The sequence below is a fragment of the Pelophylax lessonae genome, assembly GCF_965119305.1.
Source record: "Pelophylax lessonae genome assembly, chromosome: 1".
Taxonomy (NCBI): Eukaryota; Metazoa; Chordata; class Amphibia; order Anura; family Ranidae; genus Pelophylax; species Pelophylax lessonae.
This window is the reverse complement of record NC_138768.1, coordinates 122,098,476-122,115,356: the sequence shown is the minus strand read 5'-3', so window position 1 is coordinate 122,115,356 and position 16,881 is coordinate 122,098,476. Positions and strand designations below refer to the sequence as shown.

Here is a 16,881-nt window from a genome sequence, read left to right as displayed (position 1 = left end):
GCATTTCCAAATTCTGTGTACTGTGGGAGACCAGATATAGTGAATGCAGGGTCCTGGGTTTGGTAAACAAACTTTAATGCATTCAGAGTATGATGGTAATAAAAGGCCGACTGCTTGTTCTGAGGTGCCTCCTTACCTGACTAGCTAAGGCGGCAGCAGCAGTACTCAAAGTTAGTTAACTTTCTATGAAACATAAAAATATGCACCATGCTAAAGGAATTATTCAAGACTGCTGAATAAGCATCAGTAGTATACTCATACCAAAATGTGTGCAGCTCGAAATTCTATGAACACAAATCCAACCATATACATAAATAAATTATTGTGAATATATCAGTGAAGATTCCCAAGGTAAACTACATAGCAAAAAATAAACATAAAACCAGTGTATGGTGTCTTTAAATTCATTCATGAAATTCCATAAAAAATGTAACTTTTTACACTTTCCAAATACGGATCTCCATCACCACAGAAAGCTGGGGCAGACACTCACCTTCCAAGGTGGACCTTTAAAGTATAGAAGGTCAGATCAGACAGGCTCCTTGTCAGAAAGCTGGCATCAGCTGTAGTGAAGGATTCAGGCATCCTAAATCCCTATGGGTCTGCTCAAGGAGAATATATTTTGTTACAGTCATAAAAAATATAAAGGACCAACAATGCTTCTCTCTTTTTCCTACAATCAATAAAATCTTTATTCATTAAATCGGCACTCACATTATAAAAACAGCTTGAATCAATATTGTATACAGATCAGGGTAGCTCCCGCAGCTCACCACACTAAGGCTGATCATGCTGACAGCTACACAGGCTTGGTAATTGTCGGATCGCTGCTAGATGAAGACTCCAGGTTTCCTAGCATTCAGTTGGGCTGCATACCATAGCTGCTGATTATTCCACAATTTTGATAAATTCCTTTAGTGTCTTGCATGTTTTTTATTTTATTTATAGGTTGTGCAAGGTGGTGGGGTATGGTTTTCCAGTGGCATTTTAGGAACAAGCTATAAGCCTGTTCATGAAAGAGCTTTATACTAAATTTGCAGCCACCATTTTCTATTGTGATTTGTGGCTTTTTAGCTGCTGATCACATGAGGAAGTTCCCAGACTCATTGTACCGATAAGTTTGCAGGTGTTGAGATAGCAATGAGCTTACGGTTTTAGAATCTGAAGCTACCATAAGGGTTACTGACCCAGTTTGCTGTAGGCAGTTCTGTTATGCTGAAATAGGTATTGTGATGACAATATGGTTGTTGCCTTTGGCAAGATGAGAAGTTTACTTTAAGGAAAGAAACCGCAAGCAGCTCCTAGAAAGATGTTCACATAGGAGAGGCAGTTTACATATGCATTTAGCGCATGTCGGCTAACAAAACAAAGGGATACATGTTTGGAAGACCTTCATAGCAAAGAGCACATGGAAGGGCAACACAGGCGAGACAAAAACAGAAAAAAAATCCCAGTTCAATTCAGCAACCGAATTAACCTGTCTAACAGTATGCATTAAAAACAGGGATTTAGTTGGCACGCATTTGCAAACACATGTGTAAGCTCAGGGGCTACTTCATGGCACCCTGTATTACCTGCAGTCTTAACTCCTGTACATTTATGAGATTTATGAGAGTCTCCACAGTGGAAGCACATGCACTATAATGGATAGGTAGGGGGCAGGTGAGCCTGGAGGTAGCCCAACCCTCCTTAAAGGCACTTGGGGACACAGTGGATGCCCAGCTCATAGCACAATGGCAGCAAGGGCATCGAGTGTTTACACTCGCCGGTATAAATCAACAGCAAACAAAATGGCTTCTGCCCCCACCTATAACTGGCCTTCACAGCAAAGAGCACATGGAAGGGCAACGAATGCGAGACAAAAACAGAAAAAATTCCCAGCTTAATTCACCAACCAGTTTGCTTACCAATGAAATTAACCTGTCTAACAGTATGCGTTTAAAACAGTTCTTTCAGTGCTTCCCGGAACTTCCAGTTGTCACAGGAAAGTGTTAAACCTAAGTTTAGGTACATAAAAAACAAAATAAAATCAGCAGAGACGTTAATTACATTTTAATACGACGTGTCCCTTGTGCTGATGCCAGCTGAAAATCCATACCTCACAGTTCTATTCTTCTGGTGCTGGGGCAGTGAATACTAGAGCATAATCAAGAGTGCTGATTATGCCCCCCCCCCTCCTCCTTCCCCCCTCCTCCATTCATAGAAACTGTATTATAGCTTGTATGAATGAATAGCAATCCATGAAATGGAGGAGATGGAGCTTTTATTCATCTGCCCATGATCCATTTATAGATCATTTTGGAAACTGTAATACAGCTTTAGGAATGGAGGAGGGGTGAAGAAAGGGCAGACATAATTGCCACTCTGGCTTGAGTATCAGTCACAGGTCAAGGGCTGGTATTAACCTTTGCAGCACCAGAAGATTACGACTGCAGGGAGGGGGCAGAGGACTAACTGGCACAACTAACTGGCACAAGCACAAGGAATGCTTTGCATTAAGTTTTCCCTGATGCTGATTTTTTTAAAACATTTTTATCTAAACCTAAGCTGTAACAGTGGACATTGCAGTCTCAAGTCAGTCTGTAGGCTTGGAGAGGGGAAGGGAGAAGCAGGGGTGTGGCTTCTCTTCCTAGGCTACAGGATTGTGTGTTTCTATTGATGCACTCAGTGTAGGGAGATACATTTCTAGTTACTGTATGCAAACGTAGCCCCAAAGAATGCTGCACAAGAAAGGAGCCACCCTGAAACAGGAAACTTGTGCCAGCTGATTAAAGCATGATTAAAGAAGTGCAGCCAAAGCTAATTTTGCTGTACTTTTCCTGTGGATCACAGGAGTGCAGTTCGTTCTGCACTCCTGTGACCAGTTTTCAGCAGGCAGTGGGCTGAAGCGGACTGACCGTCACCAGCTTTCTGCTCAGGGAGCACAGAGCACCGAACGATCAGTGGTCTTTGAGCGCTTGGTTCTCAGTCTTAGAGCCAGCGGGGGACAGATGCACCATGGGGACCGATGCTGCATCCACCTAGGTAAGTATGATTCTGCAAATAGTTTTTTTTTTTCCCCCCCATACTTCTCTTTTAAATTAGCTGCTGAAGTGCTTAGGGTTTAATATCAGTTTAGCAAAGGGTTTCTCAAACTTTTTATATTGGAGGATACCTTGGCAAAAAGTTTGAGATCTTGTGGAATCCCTGAAATAATATTTACATCCACAGCTCACAACACATGGGTGTGATCAGCAAGCTGTTGATATAACAGCAATTTTTTTTTAGAAAGAACAATAAAAAATTGAATCAATAATAAAACGTACCTATTTAAAGTGAAACTTGTGCTTGCTTTTTTTGCACAGAAGCTCAATGCTGGGTCCAACTTGAGGTAAACCGTGTACTGGGGGGGCAGCAGGGCAGGCTACAGGGGGTCAGGAGAGCACACTACATGGAAGAAGGGGAGGGAGCAGGGCACATTACATCATTACATGGCAACAGGTCACATTACGTAGGAGCAGGTTGTATTATGGGGCACACAGCCCAGAACATTACATAAAGCACATTACGGTACCGGTTTCCTTTATATGCAGAGCTAGGCAGGGAAGCAGCTGTGATCTATCCTCTTGTGGCATGCTGTTCCCTACCGGTCCCTCCTCCCTTTCCCTTCTTTCTTCCCCTCCACTCCATCCCATGTGATGTTTCATAAAAGCACCTGAGTTGGACAGGAGGGGAGGAAGGACTGGTGGAGAACAGCGTGCCACAGCTAGCACTATTATAGCTGCTTCCCTGCCTAGCTCTGCATGTTTCAGCAGAGGGGATGCAATCTACCCGTCGGCTGCCTGCGACTGTCGGGCAGAACCCCTGGGGACTTCTTAGGGATCCCTCGGGTTTTGCAGAATCCCGTTTGAGAAACCCCAATTTAGCAAGCGTCTCCTTGTGACTGGGCCAGGGAAGTTTATATTTAGATTAGTGATCGACCGGTATCGGTTTTTTGTTGCCCATACCGATATTTTGCCCAATGCATATCGGTATCGGCCGATATTGGCCGATATTTTTGTACGATATTTTTGTAGCTTAAAAAAATATTTTTTTTTTTTTTAATTTTGACATGTACTTTTGTGGAGGGATCTGGGGGTCTAAAAGACCCCTCCTCTGCACTTAAAAGCATTCAAAACACCAAGTTTGGCTGTTTTGAATGCTGTAATTTTTTTTAATCTGGTGCCAGACAGTACCTGAAAGTGATGTCACTCATGACATCACTTCCGGGTTTTTGCATGGAGACCCGATCAGAGCCGAATGCGAGGAAGAGTACTTTTCTTCCGCAGGCTACTAAGGGCATGGAACCTCGTTGTAGACATGGGCCTTCCTTTTCCACTCATAAGAAGTTTTTTCATCCCCCAGGGTCGACTGACAAGGGCTCGAAAGCCTTTCAGGGCCTCTTCTTGAGGATCCAAATGAATGGTTCCAACCTCAGAACATTTTCACGGCTTTTACCTGTTCACAGTTCCCAAGAAGGAAGGCAAAGTGCGTCCAATCCTGGACCTCAAGGAGCTAAACTGCTTAGTGTGGGTACAGAAGTTCAGGATGGAGTCCATTTGAATGGTGGTGGCATCCCTGCATCTGGGGGCTTTGCTTGCCTCTATCAATATCAAGGATGCCTACCTTCACATACCAATATGTGCCAGTCACCAGCGTTTTCTCCGCTTTGCTGTGGGAGAGGAGCATTATCAGTTTGTTGCGTTACCCTTTGGTATCGCATCTGCTCCTCGAGTCTTCACAAAAGTGTTAGACCAGGTGCTAGCTTTGCTACGCCAACGGGCGATTGCAGTACTTGTTTACTTGAATGATCTCCTTCTGCGAACAGAGTCTCCCTCTGCTATGGTCAAGAATCTGGAGATCACAATGCGAACTCTGCGGGAGTTTGGCTGGATTCTAAATTTTCAGAAGTCTGCTTTGGTTCCATCCACAAAGCTGGACTATCTGGGCCTGACTCTGGACTCAGCCTTAGCCAGAGTGCTCCTGCCTCTGGACAAATGCCAGAAATTGCAGGCTGCAATTCGCCTCCTGCTGTCCAACAAATGGCTGAGTTGGGGCACGAAGAAGTCTCTGATATGGTGACTTTGTTCTCCAGCGCTTCGGCTGAGAAATTCCTTCCTCTCCTTGTATTGGACAGTGGTCTCCATGGATGCTAGCCTGTCCAGCTGTGGAAGAATCCTCAGCAAGCATTCTGCTTAGGGGATCTGGACACTAGAGTCCAGACTCCCGATCAATAAGCGATCAGACTGTGTCTGGATCATTGGATGGATCGTCTTTAGGGTTGTCTAGTGCCAATTCAATCAGATAATGTCATTGCCGTGGCTTATGTCAATCACCAAGGGAGCAGAAGAAGTGTCCTGGCAGCTCTGGAGGTAGGCGGCATTCTAAGGTGGGCAATATGGTTCGTTCCAGCCCTCTCCACGGTACACATTCCCGGGGTGAAACATTGGTAGGCGGATTACCTCAGTCGGCAAGCGTTGGACCAAGGGGGGTGGTCCCCTCATTTGGAGGGGTTTCATCAGCTGTGTCTCAGGTGGAGCACCCCCGAGGGGGATCTGTTGGCGTCTCGGCTCAACAGAAAGGTGCAGAGGGTTGTTTCTCGGTCAAGGGATCCTCTGGTGGACGCCACAGATGCGCTGGTGGCCCCGTGGGGTCAGTATTATCTGATTTACGCCTTCCCTCCTATCAAGCTTCTGCCAAGGCTTCTATGCAGGATCGAGGCACAAGGGATTCTGGTCATCTTAGTGGCTCCAGACTGGCCTTGCCAGGCTTTTTACGCTGATCTGCTGCGGCTGGTTGCAGATGTTCCTTGGCAGCTGCCTCTCAGGCAGCATCTGCTGTCCCAAGGACCGATCTTCCATCTTGCTTTACAGTCACTGTTTTTGACGGCTTTGTTGTTGAACGCCAGGTGCTGAAGGATAGGGGTTTCTCCCAGTCAGTGATTCCTACACTGTTGAAAGCTAGGAAATCTATCTCTAGGAAGCTCTACCATTGTACGTGGAAGACGTACATTGTGTGGTGTGAGTCTCTTGGGGTTCTTTCTCGATCCTTCTAGGTGGCTCAGGTTTTGACCTTCCTTCAACTTTGGCCACACTTTCCCTGGTATGTACCTTTTTTTTGAGGGTGTCCAACATTTGCTTTCTCCAGTGCAGGCTCTGTTTCCTCATTGGGATCTAAATTTGGTGCTTTCAGCTGTACAGAAGCCTCCCTTTGAAAATATTAGAGAGATTCCACTGCTTACGCTGTCCCAGAAGGTGGCCTTTTTATTGGCTTTCACCTCTGCGCGCAGGTTGTCGGAACTGGCGGCGTTATCCTGTCGTTCACCTTACCTGGTGATTCACAGTGGTAAGGGTAGTTCTTCGCCCCTGTCTGTCGTTCCTTCCAAAGGTTGTCTCTGATTTTCATTTGATTGAAGACATTGTGTTGCCTTCCCTGTGTCCCAGCCCTAAATATCCGAAGTAAATTACCTTGCATGCCTTGGATGTGGTCTGGGCAATTAGGGTGTACCTGGCAGCTTTGGAGTCTTTCAGGAAGTCAGACTCTTTTTTTGTGCTCACGGATGGACCTCGAAAAGGGTTGTCCTCTTCCTCTGCTACCTTTTTCAGATGGATCAGACAGACAATGGTTCAGGCCTATTCCATCAGGGGTCAGGTTCCTCCTTTCCCTGTCAAGGTGCACTCTACTAGGGCGCTTAGTGCCTCCTGGGCTTTCCGTCATCTGGTGTCAGTGACGCTGGTTTGCAAGGCGGTCATCTGGTCGTCGGCGCACACTTTTACAAAGTTTAAAAAAGTGTATGTGTTGGCATCTGTGGATGCTTCTTTTGGCCGCAAGGTTTTGCAGGCAGCTGTTTAAGAGGACCTGATTCCCCTTTGAGGGTGTGTTGCTTTTTCAGGTGGTCTCCAGTTGTTTGGTTGAGCTCCTGTTGCCTGGTTGGCTAATGTTTAGCCTTGGGAATTTTTTTGTTCCCATCCCTCAAGTTTAACACTGCTTTGGGACGTCCCAGTGGTTATTAGGACCAGGAGCTGTGTCCGTTAGTGAATGAAAGAGAAGATGGGATTTTAGACTTACCCTAAAATCAATTTCTCTGATGTTCATTGACGGACACAGCACCCACCCTTTTGTGGATTTATAATTCTCCTGACACTGCTTGTAACAAAACTGAGTACTTATAGTAGAGAGAGGGAAGTGTACACCCTGGGACTGCCCATAGGTATAGCCAGAATTCTTTTCTGCCTAGTGTCTTATACCTGTAGGGGGCAGTATACCCAAGGGTTATGAATATCTGGAGCTGTGTCTGTCAATGAACATCAGAGAAATGGATTTTACAGTAAATCCCATTTTATTTTTTATTTGGTTTAAAACTGTATTAAACCCAAAAGCAAACATTTATTATATTGCAGCTTAACAATTCTTAGATGTGATGGCTGCATTAGGTTTCTTTTTTTGACTTTCTATTTTTTATTTTCATCTGATTATCCCGCCAGTAAGTCTGCAGTTTTTCAACATAGTCTCCACTGTAACTGTATCATCTTGCGTTGAGACAAACCATTTACCACTGATGGGTATTTACAATGATCAGCTTTTTTTTTATTAATGTAAAACCTTTATCCCAAAAGGGAAAAAAGCTACACCTAGTCCAATGGATTTAGCAAACGTTGCATATTCCTATCCATGTTATGGGATAATGACAACACCCTTTTCTTATAAACTGATAACTGAGAGAGAGAATGGCTTCAGTGCTGCATTTGTCTGCCCTTGTAGCAAATCACATGCCTGTCTGTTTCCCTCATTCAAGGCTGGCATAATCAAGAGACAACTCTGCTGAAAGGCCTGGGCTATATTTGAGCCAGTGCTTTTGCAACATGTCTAGGCCACAGTAAATTTATCATTGTTCTTTAGAAATGTATCCAGAACTGTTTTTAGCCTCTGCTAGTTTTATCAATATCTTTTTTTATAGAGCAGGTTTAGAATGTTGGCACATGTGGGAGAATAGGGTTAATTTCTTCACTTCGCTCGGATTTTCTAAAATATGTCATTTTGTAAAGCAAATTTAAAAAAAGTTACCCCTTTTTTAATAAATATATATGTGTTAAGTTGTCGGTTGCCTCTGATTTTTTTCCCCAAGCGATGTTTTACATAAATCAAAATGAATTTGTCAAGAATAATACAAATAATGCTGCCTTATTCCTGCTTGGCCCATGCTTGATAAATGCTGAAATTTCCAGGTTCAATCAGTAATATTAAAGTAACCCTTATCTCCTTTTCACATATAAACTAATGATTTTCAGCAGAACATTTGACTTTGTGTTTCCTCTAGTGAGTACTTGCACTGGTGTGTTTATATATGTGTGAGAATGAATCTGCCCATCACACTCCCAATAGATCTTGCCTGTAAAGTTCATACAGCGTTAGATTAACTACATGACCCTGTAAAGCGGTTTTATTGATCAGCTGTATAGGATGTGTTGTCCTCACAATTTCAGCTCTTGCCCAGGTTATTTTTACAGTTCTGTCTGAGATTTCCTGCCGTGATCTTTCCCTGCTGTTATGATCGTTAGGGAAGATGGAATGTGATTATTTTTTGTCAGTTTACAGCTGAGTGACAGACTGTTAATTGACTATTAGAGCACTACCTACATGATGAAATGTTATCATGGATAATTAGTTTCTATTAACACACTGTGTTCAGAGAATGCTAAGTATCTGATCTAAAGCCAGCTGTGTCATTGAGCTAGAATGTAATGTCCACTGCTTCAAAGGTCTACGGGAGAAACCTTGATGACTAACATCACACTTGTACTTTAGATAAACTAACCAAAGCTGCTGTAAAGGTGGCACCATAAGCTGCCAGCTAGGCCATTTTCTGAGCTGTCTGGAGGCCCTACTATGAAGAAACTATATATCAGGATATGGTGCACACATGTACACATTTCTTCAGCTTCCCACAGTGTGGTTGTTAGTGCCTGAGTAGCCCCATGCAAATGTATATTTTCAGAAAGTCTGTATTTACATGAGATTGCTGTAAGCTTCAGTGGCCTACACAGTTCCCTATAGTGCAATTCAACATAACATATTTGGGATGAGGTGGAATAAGTGTGTCAGGGCCTGGACTTGAACCTGGGCCTCTGCTGTGTCTAGCAAAGACTCTTCCTGCTGAGCCACCTGGAATGCCGGACAGTTCCCTGGATAATTCCTTGAATGATCCTGCCTTGAACCCTGTTTGTCTTGAACCTTGAACTCTTTGCTCCCCCCATGAACTTCCTTTCTTTATGCCATGTCTCTGCACTTCCTGTTTGCCAGATTATTGTGCTCTCTCCAGCCAATATCACACTTTTGTCTCTCCTGCTGCCGTCATTATCTTCTCTTCCATTTTTTACCGACCTTTGGCTTGTTCCTCGACTACGCTTCTGCTTGATTCCAACCTGCAACTATCCCTTACTGACCTTTTGGCATGGTTACTGACTGCGCTTCTGCTTGATCCCTACCTGCTCACCTCCTGTTAGAGCGATCCCGAGGACTGCGGCTTGGTACTAACACGCAGAAAATCCCATCTCCACCATGAGGAGCTCTGATGAAGACCGGTTAGTACTTAGACTCCGCACCTCTGATGAACCCGTGTCTTTAGCCAGGGTGACCTGCTTGTATACCTGTCCCGCTTGTCGGTGGGCTCTACTCCACTGCTATAGCTACTGGCCTCCAAGCCAGACTCCAGACCATGACAAAGAGCTTTGCATCATGAATGTGTAGTTGACAAATCTTTGGGAATTCAGTGGTATTTTTGAGTCAGCATAGCCTCAGATCTCAAACAAATGAAGCATTTCTGGTTCCTTAATAGGTCCACGTTGCAGATGAAAAAAATAAACGTATTCTCCCTAGTGAAGAGACGCTTAAGGGGGGATATGATCGAAATATACAAATCTGTGATTGGTGCCTCTAGTATTGGGAGGAACCTATTTAACCAGAGGTCTCTAAAGAACACACACAGCCACAGAATCAAGTTGGACAAGAATAGGTTCAATCTTAAACTGCGTAAGGGGTTCTTTACCGTTGGAGCAGTAATGATGTGAATCTCCCTTCCCCACAGTTGGTGGTCTCAGCGAAAAGCCGATAAAAAAAAAAAAAAAAAAAAAAAAAACATTTAGATGTGTTTCTTAGTGAACACAAGCTAAACATGCTCTTTGCCAGATTCTAAGACTATTCTGTCTTACCCTGTAAAGCAAAAATCACTGCACTGATCTGTCAGCGGCGGCTTCAGTGTGGAGGCGGTTGACATTACGATACAAAAAACACCAATTTACACAAGACCATACAATTGTGGTGTCTCCAGTATATATGTTAACCTTCAGCTATTTTTCTTTTCTTTTCATCTCCCCTTTCTTTTTCTCTCCCATCCTTCCGCCATTTTTACCCAGTGTCTGTAGTGTTTTCTTGGTTTTTTCAAATGTCTAAAATGTATTATGTAGTCAAAATGCAGTTGACCGCTATTAAAAATGCCTGGCAAAGTATATGGAAAACATGAAATGGTAAAGAAACGAAATTGTGCTTGGTAAGCTCTCAGAAGGCATACAAGCTGATTTTTAATCACTCCCATTGTTTTAAATTGGGGGAAGAACAGGCAGTTATGAGTGGATGAGAGCCACGGGACCTTGCAAGGAAAATCAAAATGACTGTCTGAAACTAAGCCGCCAATCCACCGCCTGCTTTTGTACTGACCCACGTGTCCACCTAAACAATCCATTGGATTTATATAAAAAAAGGTTATTATGCTGTATCCGCTACAAACAACTAGAGCTGCACAATTAATCGTATGATAATCCCCCCCCCCTTCCCCTACAATCTCAAATCTCCAATTCTCACGATTCTCAGTGTTATATGTGTCTGGGTATGACACATAGCCAGACATCCCAAGTCCTCTGGCATGCGCGCTGCAGCTGTCTGACACCCGGGAGATACTCCGGCTGTCTGTGTGAGAGCTCCGCTGGCAGAACGGAGCCGATGCTTCCTGTGTAGTTCCGACTCCGTTCTGTCACAGGCGGAGTGATATCAAATGCACTCCGCCTGTGAGAGTAGACCGAGGAGAGCTGAGCTACAGGAAGCATCATCTCTGCACTGCTCCTCACGCTTTGATTAGCAGCTCCTAAAAGTGCAATATTAGTGCAGTACCTCCGCCTCTGATTATATCAAGTTTTAGGTGCCCACTTTGAATTTTATTTATCACTTTATATGTTATAATATTTATCATTCTGCTTATGTTTAATTTTTTGTAAAAGACCCGTTTTAGGTTCACGTTGATCTGTATCAAATTTTACCTTCTAGATGTGGGAACACATTTAGGTGATAAGCAGCAGCTTCATTGGTTATCTATTTTTTTTTTTTTTTTTTTTACCTAAGGTAGCGCAAAATTACACTAGCTTAATTATTTGCTCCTCACACTTCACCAGCAGTACCCACAGCAGTACCAGCCAGCAGTACCCACAACAGTACCCACCTACCAACAGTACCTACAGCCATACCCATAGCATTACCTGCCAGCCAGCAGTACCCACAGCAGTACCTGCCAGCCAGCAGTACCTGCCAGCCAGCAGTACCTACAGCAGTACCTGCCAGCCAGCAGTACCTACAGCAGTACCTGCCAGCCAGCAGTACCTACAGCAGTACCTGCCAGCCAGCAGTACCTACAGCAGTACCTGCCAGCCAGCAGTACCTACAGCAGTACCTGCCAGCCAGCAGTACCCACAGCAGTATCCTCCAGCCAGCAGTACCCACAGCATACCCACCAACCAGCAGTACCCACAGCAGTACCCACCAACCAGCAGTACCCACAACAGTATCCACCAACCAGCAGTACCCACCAGCCAGTAGTACTCACAGCAGTACCCAGGGGTAATCCATGACAGAGGAGGGAGGGGTAATCCTAGTCAAAGCTTTATTTCAAATCGTAAAAAAAAAAAATATATATATATAATTTCTTTAAAATAAAAAATTTTGAGAATCTTCAGGGAATCATGATCTTCATTCTAAGCAAAAAAATCGTGATTCTTTTTTGCCAGAATCGTGCAGCTCTACAAACAACTAGGAAGGTTTTTTTTTTTTATCTTGCACCCTATGCTTATTTGGAATAAAAGAATTAAGTGAAAAATCTCCTTTTATGTTGTGAGTGCTGCCTGTCTGCTGGCCATCTCTTTCGGCAACTTCCTAGATTCCCTGCATGCTTTACAGTATCTCTACTGCTGTTTGCTTTTAATTACTAATGACTACATATCCCATGGAACCTTGCTGCCTGCAAGCAGTGATTCCTGTACTGGCTCTGCCTCCCAAAACCTCCTTCAAGCACTTCTGTAGTTAAAGTGGAGTTCCACCCATTTTTGGAACTTTAGATCTATGTAATCCCCTTTAAAATGGCTTTTACCAATGGAAACTTTTTTTTTTTGCTAGTAAATACCTTAATTTCTGCTTTATTCCACCTCTCCTCACTTCCGGGTCCGATCGGCGATGACGTCATTCGGCGATTCGCAGTGTCTGCTGGGATGTATTCTATTCCAGAAATCTCGCAGTAGCTGACCTGTACTGAGCCGTGCCTGCCCCGCCTCCGCCCCGCCTCCTCTCATTGAGTTGTATTGTATGCAATGTATAAAGGCTGTTCTCTGCCCCGCCTCCGCCCCGCCTCCTCTCATTGAGTTGTATTGTATGCAATACAACTCAATGAGAGGAGGCGGGGCAGAGAACGGCCTTAATACGTTGCATACAATACAACTCAATGAGAGGAGGCGGGGCGGAGGCGGAGCAGAGAACGGCCTTAATACGTTGCATACAATACAACTCAATGAGAGGAGGCGGGGCGGAGGCGGGGCACTGCGAATCACCGAATGACGTCATCGCCGATCGGACCCGGAAGTGAGGAGAGAAGGAATAAAGCAGAAATTAAGGTATTTACTAGCAAAAAAAAAAAAAAGTTTCCATTGGTAAAAGCGGTTTTAAAGGGGATTACATAGATCTATGTATTCCAACCTATTAAAAATGGGTGGAACTCCGCTTTAAGAAGGTAGGCTCTCTTAATTGTGTGGCACAGCAGTGCCTACTGATGGGGCATAATCAATGCGTGTCACAGAATTAAACAAAGTATATGGGGATCTCCACAAAGTTTACAAACTTCACTTCAAGATCATTCAGAGTAGTAGGAGAAGTCTAGAAATAATTGGAATACAGTGTGGAAAGGAATATATGATTTTAAATTTTGGCCATCGATATGGTTTAATAATGCTTAATCAGCCCCCATTAACTCATTCCTAATTTCTCCTTTTAGCTGTTTTTTTCTGCTGTTTACTATTTCCATTTTCTTTTTTTTTTTTTTGTTTTTTTTTTACAGTGTTGCATAAAAAGGTGCACAACTAAATAACTTTGCAATGTTTTGTACCAGAAACATTATTTTAGTGTTATTGTTAGAGAACACATAGAATAAAATAGAATAGAATAAAGTGTATACATTTTATTTACAGTAAAACAATCCGTTTTAAAAGAGAATGCTTTATCTTTTTTTTTAATCCTAAGTTATAGCTGAATAAACAGGTTCCTAGTGGAAATGTTAAAATTGCTGTGTTCCATAAAGGGTATAAGGGTACAAGAGCTGAAGATGTTAAAGGATAAGTTCACTTTAAAAAAATAAAATAATAAATGCACATTTTTTGCAGGTAAAAAATTTGCTTTTATTTTTGAAGCATTTCTGCTGATCACTGGTGCCATGCAGGTCTCCTGCAGACCTGTCAGTGTATCTGTGTTCCCGTACGGGCAAGCAGATACACTGACAGGAAGAATCAATGAACTACCACGGCGCTAAATTGAAAACTACAAGCCGACTTCCGCAAAGGATGTCGGGACTTGTGGTTCATTCATACACAGAGCTCTGTAACGTGCTCCCAAAGGTGAACTTATCCTTTAAGAAAGGTATACTTGTGGGAAAACTCTGGCAAATTGCAGCATTCATGTGTTTTAGAAGCTTCCCTACATAAAACCTCAAATATGTAAACTGTTAGCACTGAAAGCGTGGTACAGTACTCATTGCCAAGGTGTGGCCAAGACCCTATGTTGTCCAAACACCTGTCCTAGAAAGATAGATTATTTCATGTATGGGCTACATTCATTTGGAACTACTATCTACCATGTATCCATTTTACACGATGGTCCATATAAATTGTGTAATGTCTGCCCCTGCCGTATATGGTTAACAAATCTGAGATAACTGAGAAACTTCAATTCTCTACATTATCCATTCAAATTTTTGTAATGATTTTTGCCTTAGATTAGATGTCTTTCATTTTAACAGCTGACAAGCTTGTCCCTAAGCTGAATTTTCTCAGCTGTTCTTTTTATGTCCTCAGCTGGCCATTCACCCTCTAGAGTTCTGAGAATCAAAATTGTGTGCAGGAAAGGTTGCACTTATGAGACAAGATAACAAATCACCAGCAAATTCATGTCACCCGGTGTCACTCCTGCAACCTGAATGTGGTATAGCTTGATGAAAATGTATGGCGGTGTCATTTACATTATTATTTATTTTGCTGTTTTCTGCCTAGGGTTTTCTTCATGCGGTATTTGATCGCCTGAGGCAGTTCTTGGAGTGCAGTAAGTATCTGATATATATGTAAAGCGCTGCATAAATTGACAGCGCTATATAAGTACCTGAAATAATATATATATATATATATATACATATATATATATATATATCTATCTATCTATATCTATATGACAAAATCTCTCAAGGTTGATTTTTTTAATGTGGGTCCTCATTACCTGTCTTCGCCAGTCAAATGTGTGTATTTGTGTCCTAAAGAATAACTACCCTTTTGTAGATCCACCCTTTTAATTACCTATACATCCCCATACTCTTGTATTCACCTGTCCATGCCCCTGTGAGATTTATGCCATGGGGCCCAGTGGTTGCCCTACAGCTGCTGCTCTACAATTGGACCCTCATTTCTTCTGCACGTGCACAGAGAAAATAATGGAGAGACAATCCATCATTGGGACACATAATAGACACAATTCAGAACAGGGTGTGACATTGCATGTATTATTCTTTGGGCTAAATTCAACTTTGACCAGAGCTGATCCTTCTGTATTAAAGATCCACTCCAGTCAGAATTAAATAGTAAGCCCTGGATTTAACACTGGGGATACAACCTACCTGCACAACCTACCTGTCAAAGGTTCCTGATTTTTTTTTTTTCTCCTGGAATTGTTGTAGTGCTATGGGCCTCCCTATTATTTAAAACATTATTACTTATTGCCAGTGGTTGAGTTTCCTGCAAATGCAAGTTCCCATAGGCAAGTGAATGTGCAGGCAGGTATTTTCGGCTCCTCCTTGATGATTTACTTGTTGATTACTTGTTGCTGAGCCACAGGCAAATGCACAACTCATTTTGTCATTCATGCCCACAGTGTGTGCCTTGCTTTTCCCTTACAGAAATAAAGGTTGTGCAGCATGGAATTGTGTTGTCTTACTTTGCAACATACAAAAGATTCTGGTAGCATCGAAGCACACTGGATTTTTTAAAACCCTCATTTAACTAAATTGTCTGAGCTTCCTAACTAGTACTTTTGCAGGCTTTCTAGGATAGAATCGGCACCATGGCTGTAAAGATGACATTATAAACCACCCTTAAAATGCGAAAAATACAAAAGGTAGAATAACTTGTGCTAGGAGCCTAAATATGGAATTGGCAGTAGCTAATCCCACTTATTACCATCAACCCAATGTAGTGTAATCAAAAATAGGACAAATACAAGAAATAAATGGGTGCTTAAGGACAGCCTCTTAGTATGTCTAGTTTAACGAATAACATACATAATCTAAAATGTTTATTTCTCTAACGTCCTCTGACAGTCGTCGCCGCTCTTAATTCAAGACGATTGGGTAATGGCTGTGCACTCTAGGAGTAAGCTAGGCAGTTATTAAACAGTCAATAACAACAGGTTTTTTAACCAGACACACCTCTAGGGGGCTGTCCTACAGACATTATCCCTCAGCTACTTCCTGTATCTAATCGGTTTTCTGCTGCCTAGCTCAGGAGTAGGCTGGGTTTCCCTGGCTGAGACTTGGATCTCCGCTTTTTTCTTCTTTTTATGTTTTCTCTCTACAAAAGGGTTTTTCTTTTAAAAAGATAGCTTTTTATTTTCTCCTTCGCTTAGTTAGTCTGACTTTAGAAGACTACAGCGTTTGCAGAGCTGGGCCTCGCACTGGTTGATATAGAACCTTGCGGTTATTGGTACGCCCAGGCCTCGCAAAAGACAGTGTCCCTGGCGTCAGGGATGAGCCTGCGAAGTTGCCATCTTCGCTGGGATGTCTCAACTACGGTACGCCCGCGTGTTGCTAGCGTCCCCTTCGGCTGACGGCACCCCCACTCAGGGTGGGAGGTTTCCTGTCGCAGAGCAGTGCCCACGTTCGCTGGACCGGTGAGTACCATGACTACCCCTCTGTCTCTGAACGATGTTTGTTGGGGGTGTGTATGTGGGCCCTCTGTTTGGGGATGACAGTTCAGGTAAGGGTTCTGTGATATCCCCCTCATGGCTGTAGGTGCGGCCCCTGTGTGTCCCTTCCCTGTCCCTGCGGGGGCGTTGTCGCGGTTTGACCACGGTGTGGGGGGTGCAAGGGTCTCCTACGTCCCAGGGGTGCTTGTGGTGCTCTGTGGGGGCCAGTGCAGGTGTTTTGTGGCCGCAATTAGCGCTATTCCGCGCGGCCGCCATTTTGGGTGTGGGCAGGCAGTTCGGCCTCATAGTGTGGGCAGTAGCCATTTTCTGTCATCCTTTTGGTTCAGATCGGGCGCCATCTTTAGTATGGGCATGATGTCCTTTGTGGGCAGCGGC

The 16,881-nt window shown here is 43.5% G+C and overlaps 1 protein-coding gene across 1 annotated transcript in view; it reads left to right on the top strand.

Moving 5' to 3' along the window:
- The window catches only part of IPO11 (importin 11), a 926,630-nt gene that overhangs the window by 204,179 nt on the left and 705,570 nt on the right, over nt 1–16,881 (top strand). The window contains exon 7 of the mRNA XM_082270245.1: nt 14,589–14,637. Within this exon, the coding sequence (XP_082126371.1) occupies nt 14,589–14,637 (49 nt within the window). The remainder of the gene's footprint in view (nt 1–14,588; nt 14,638–16,881) is intronic.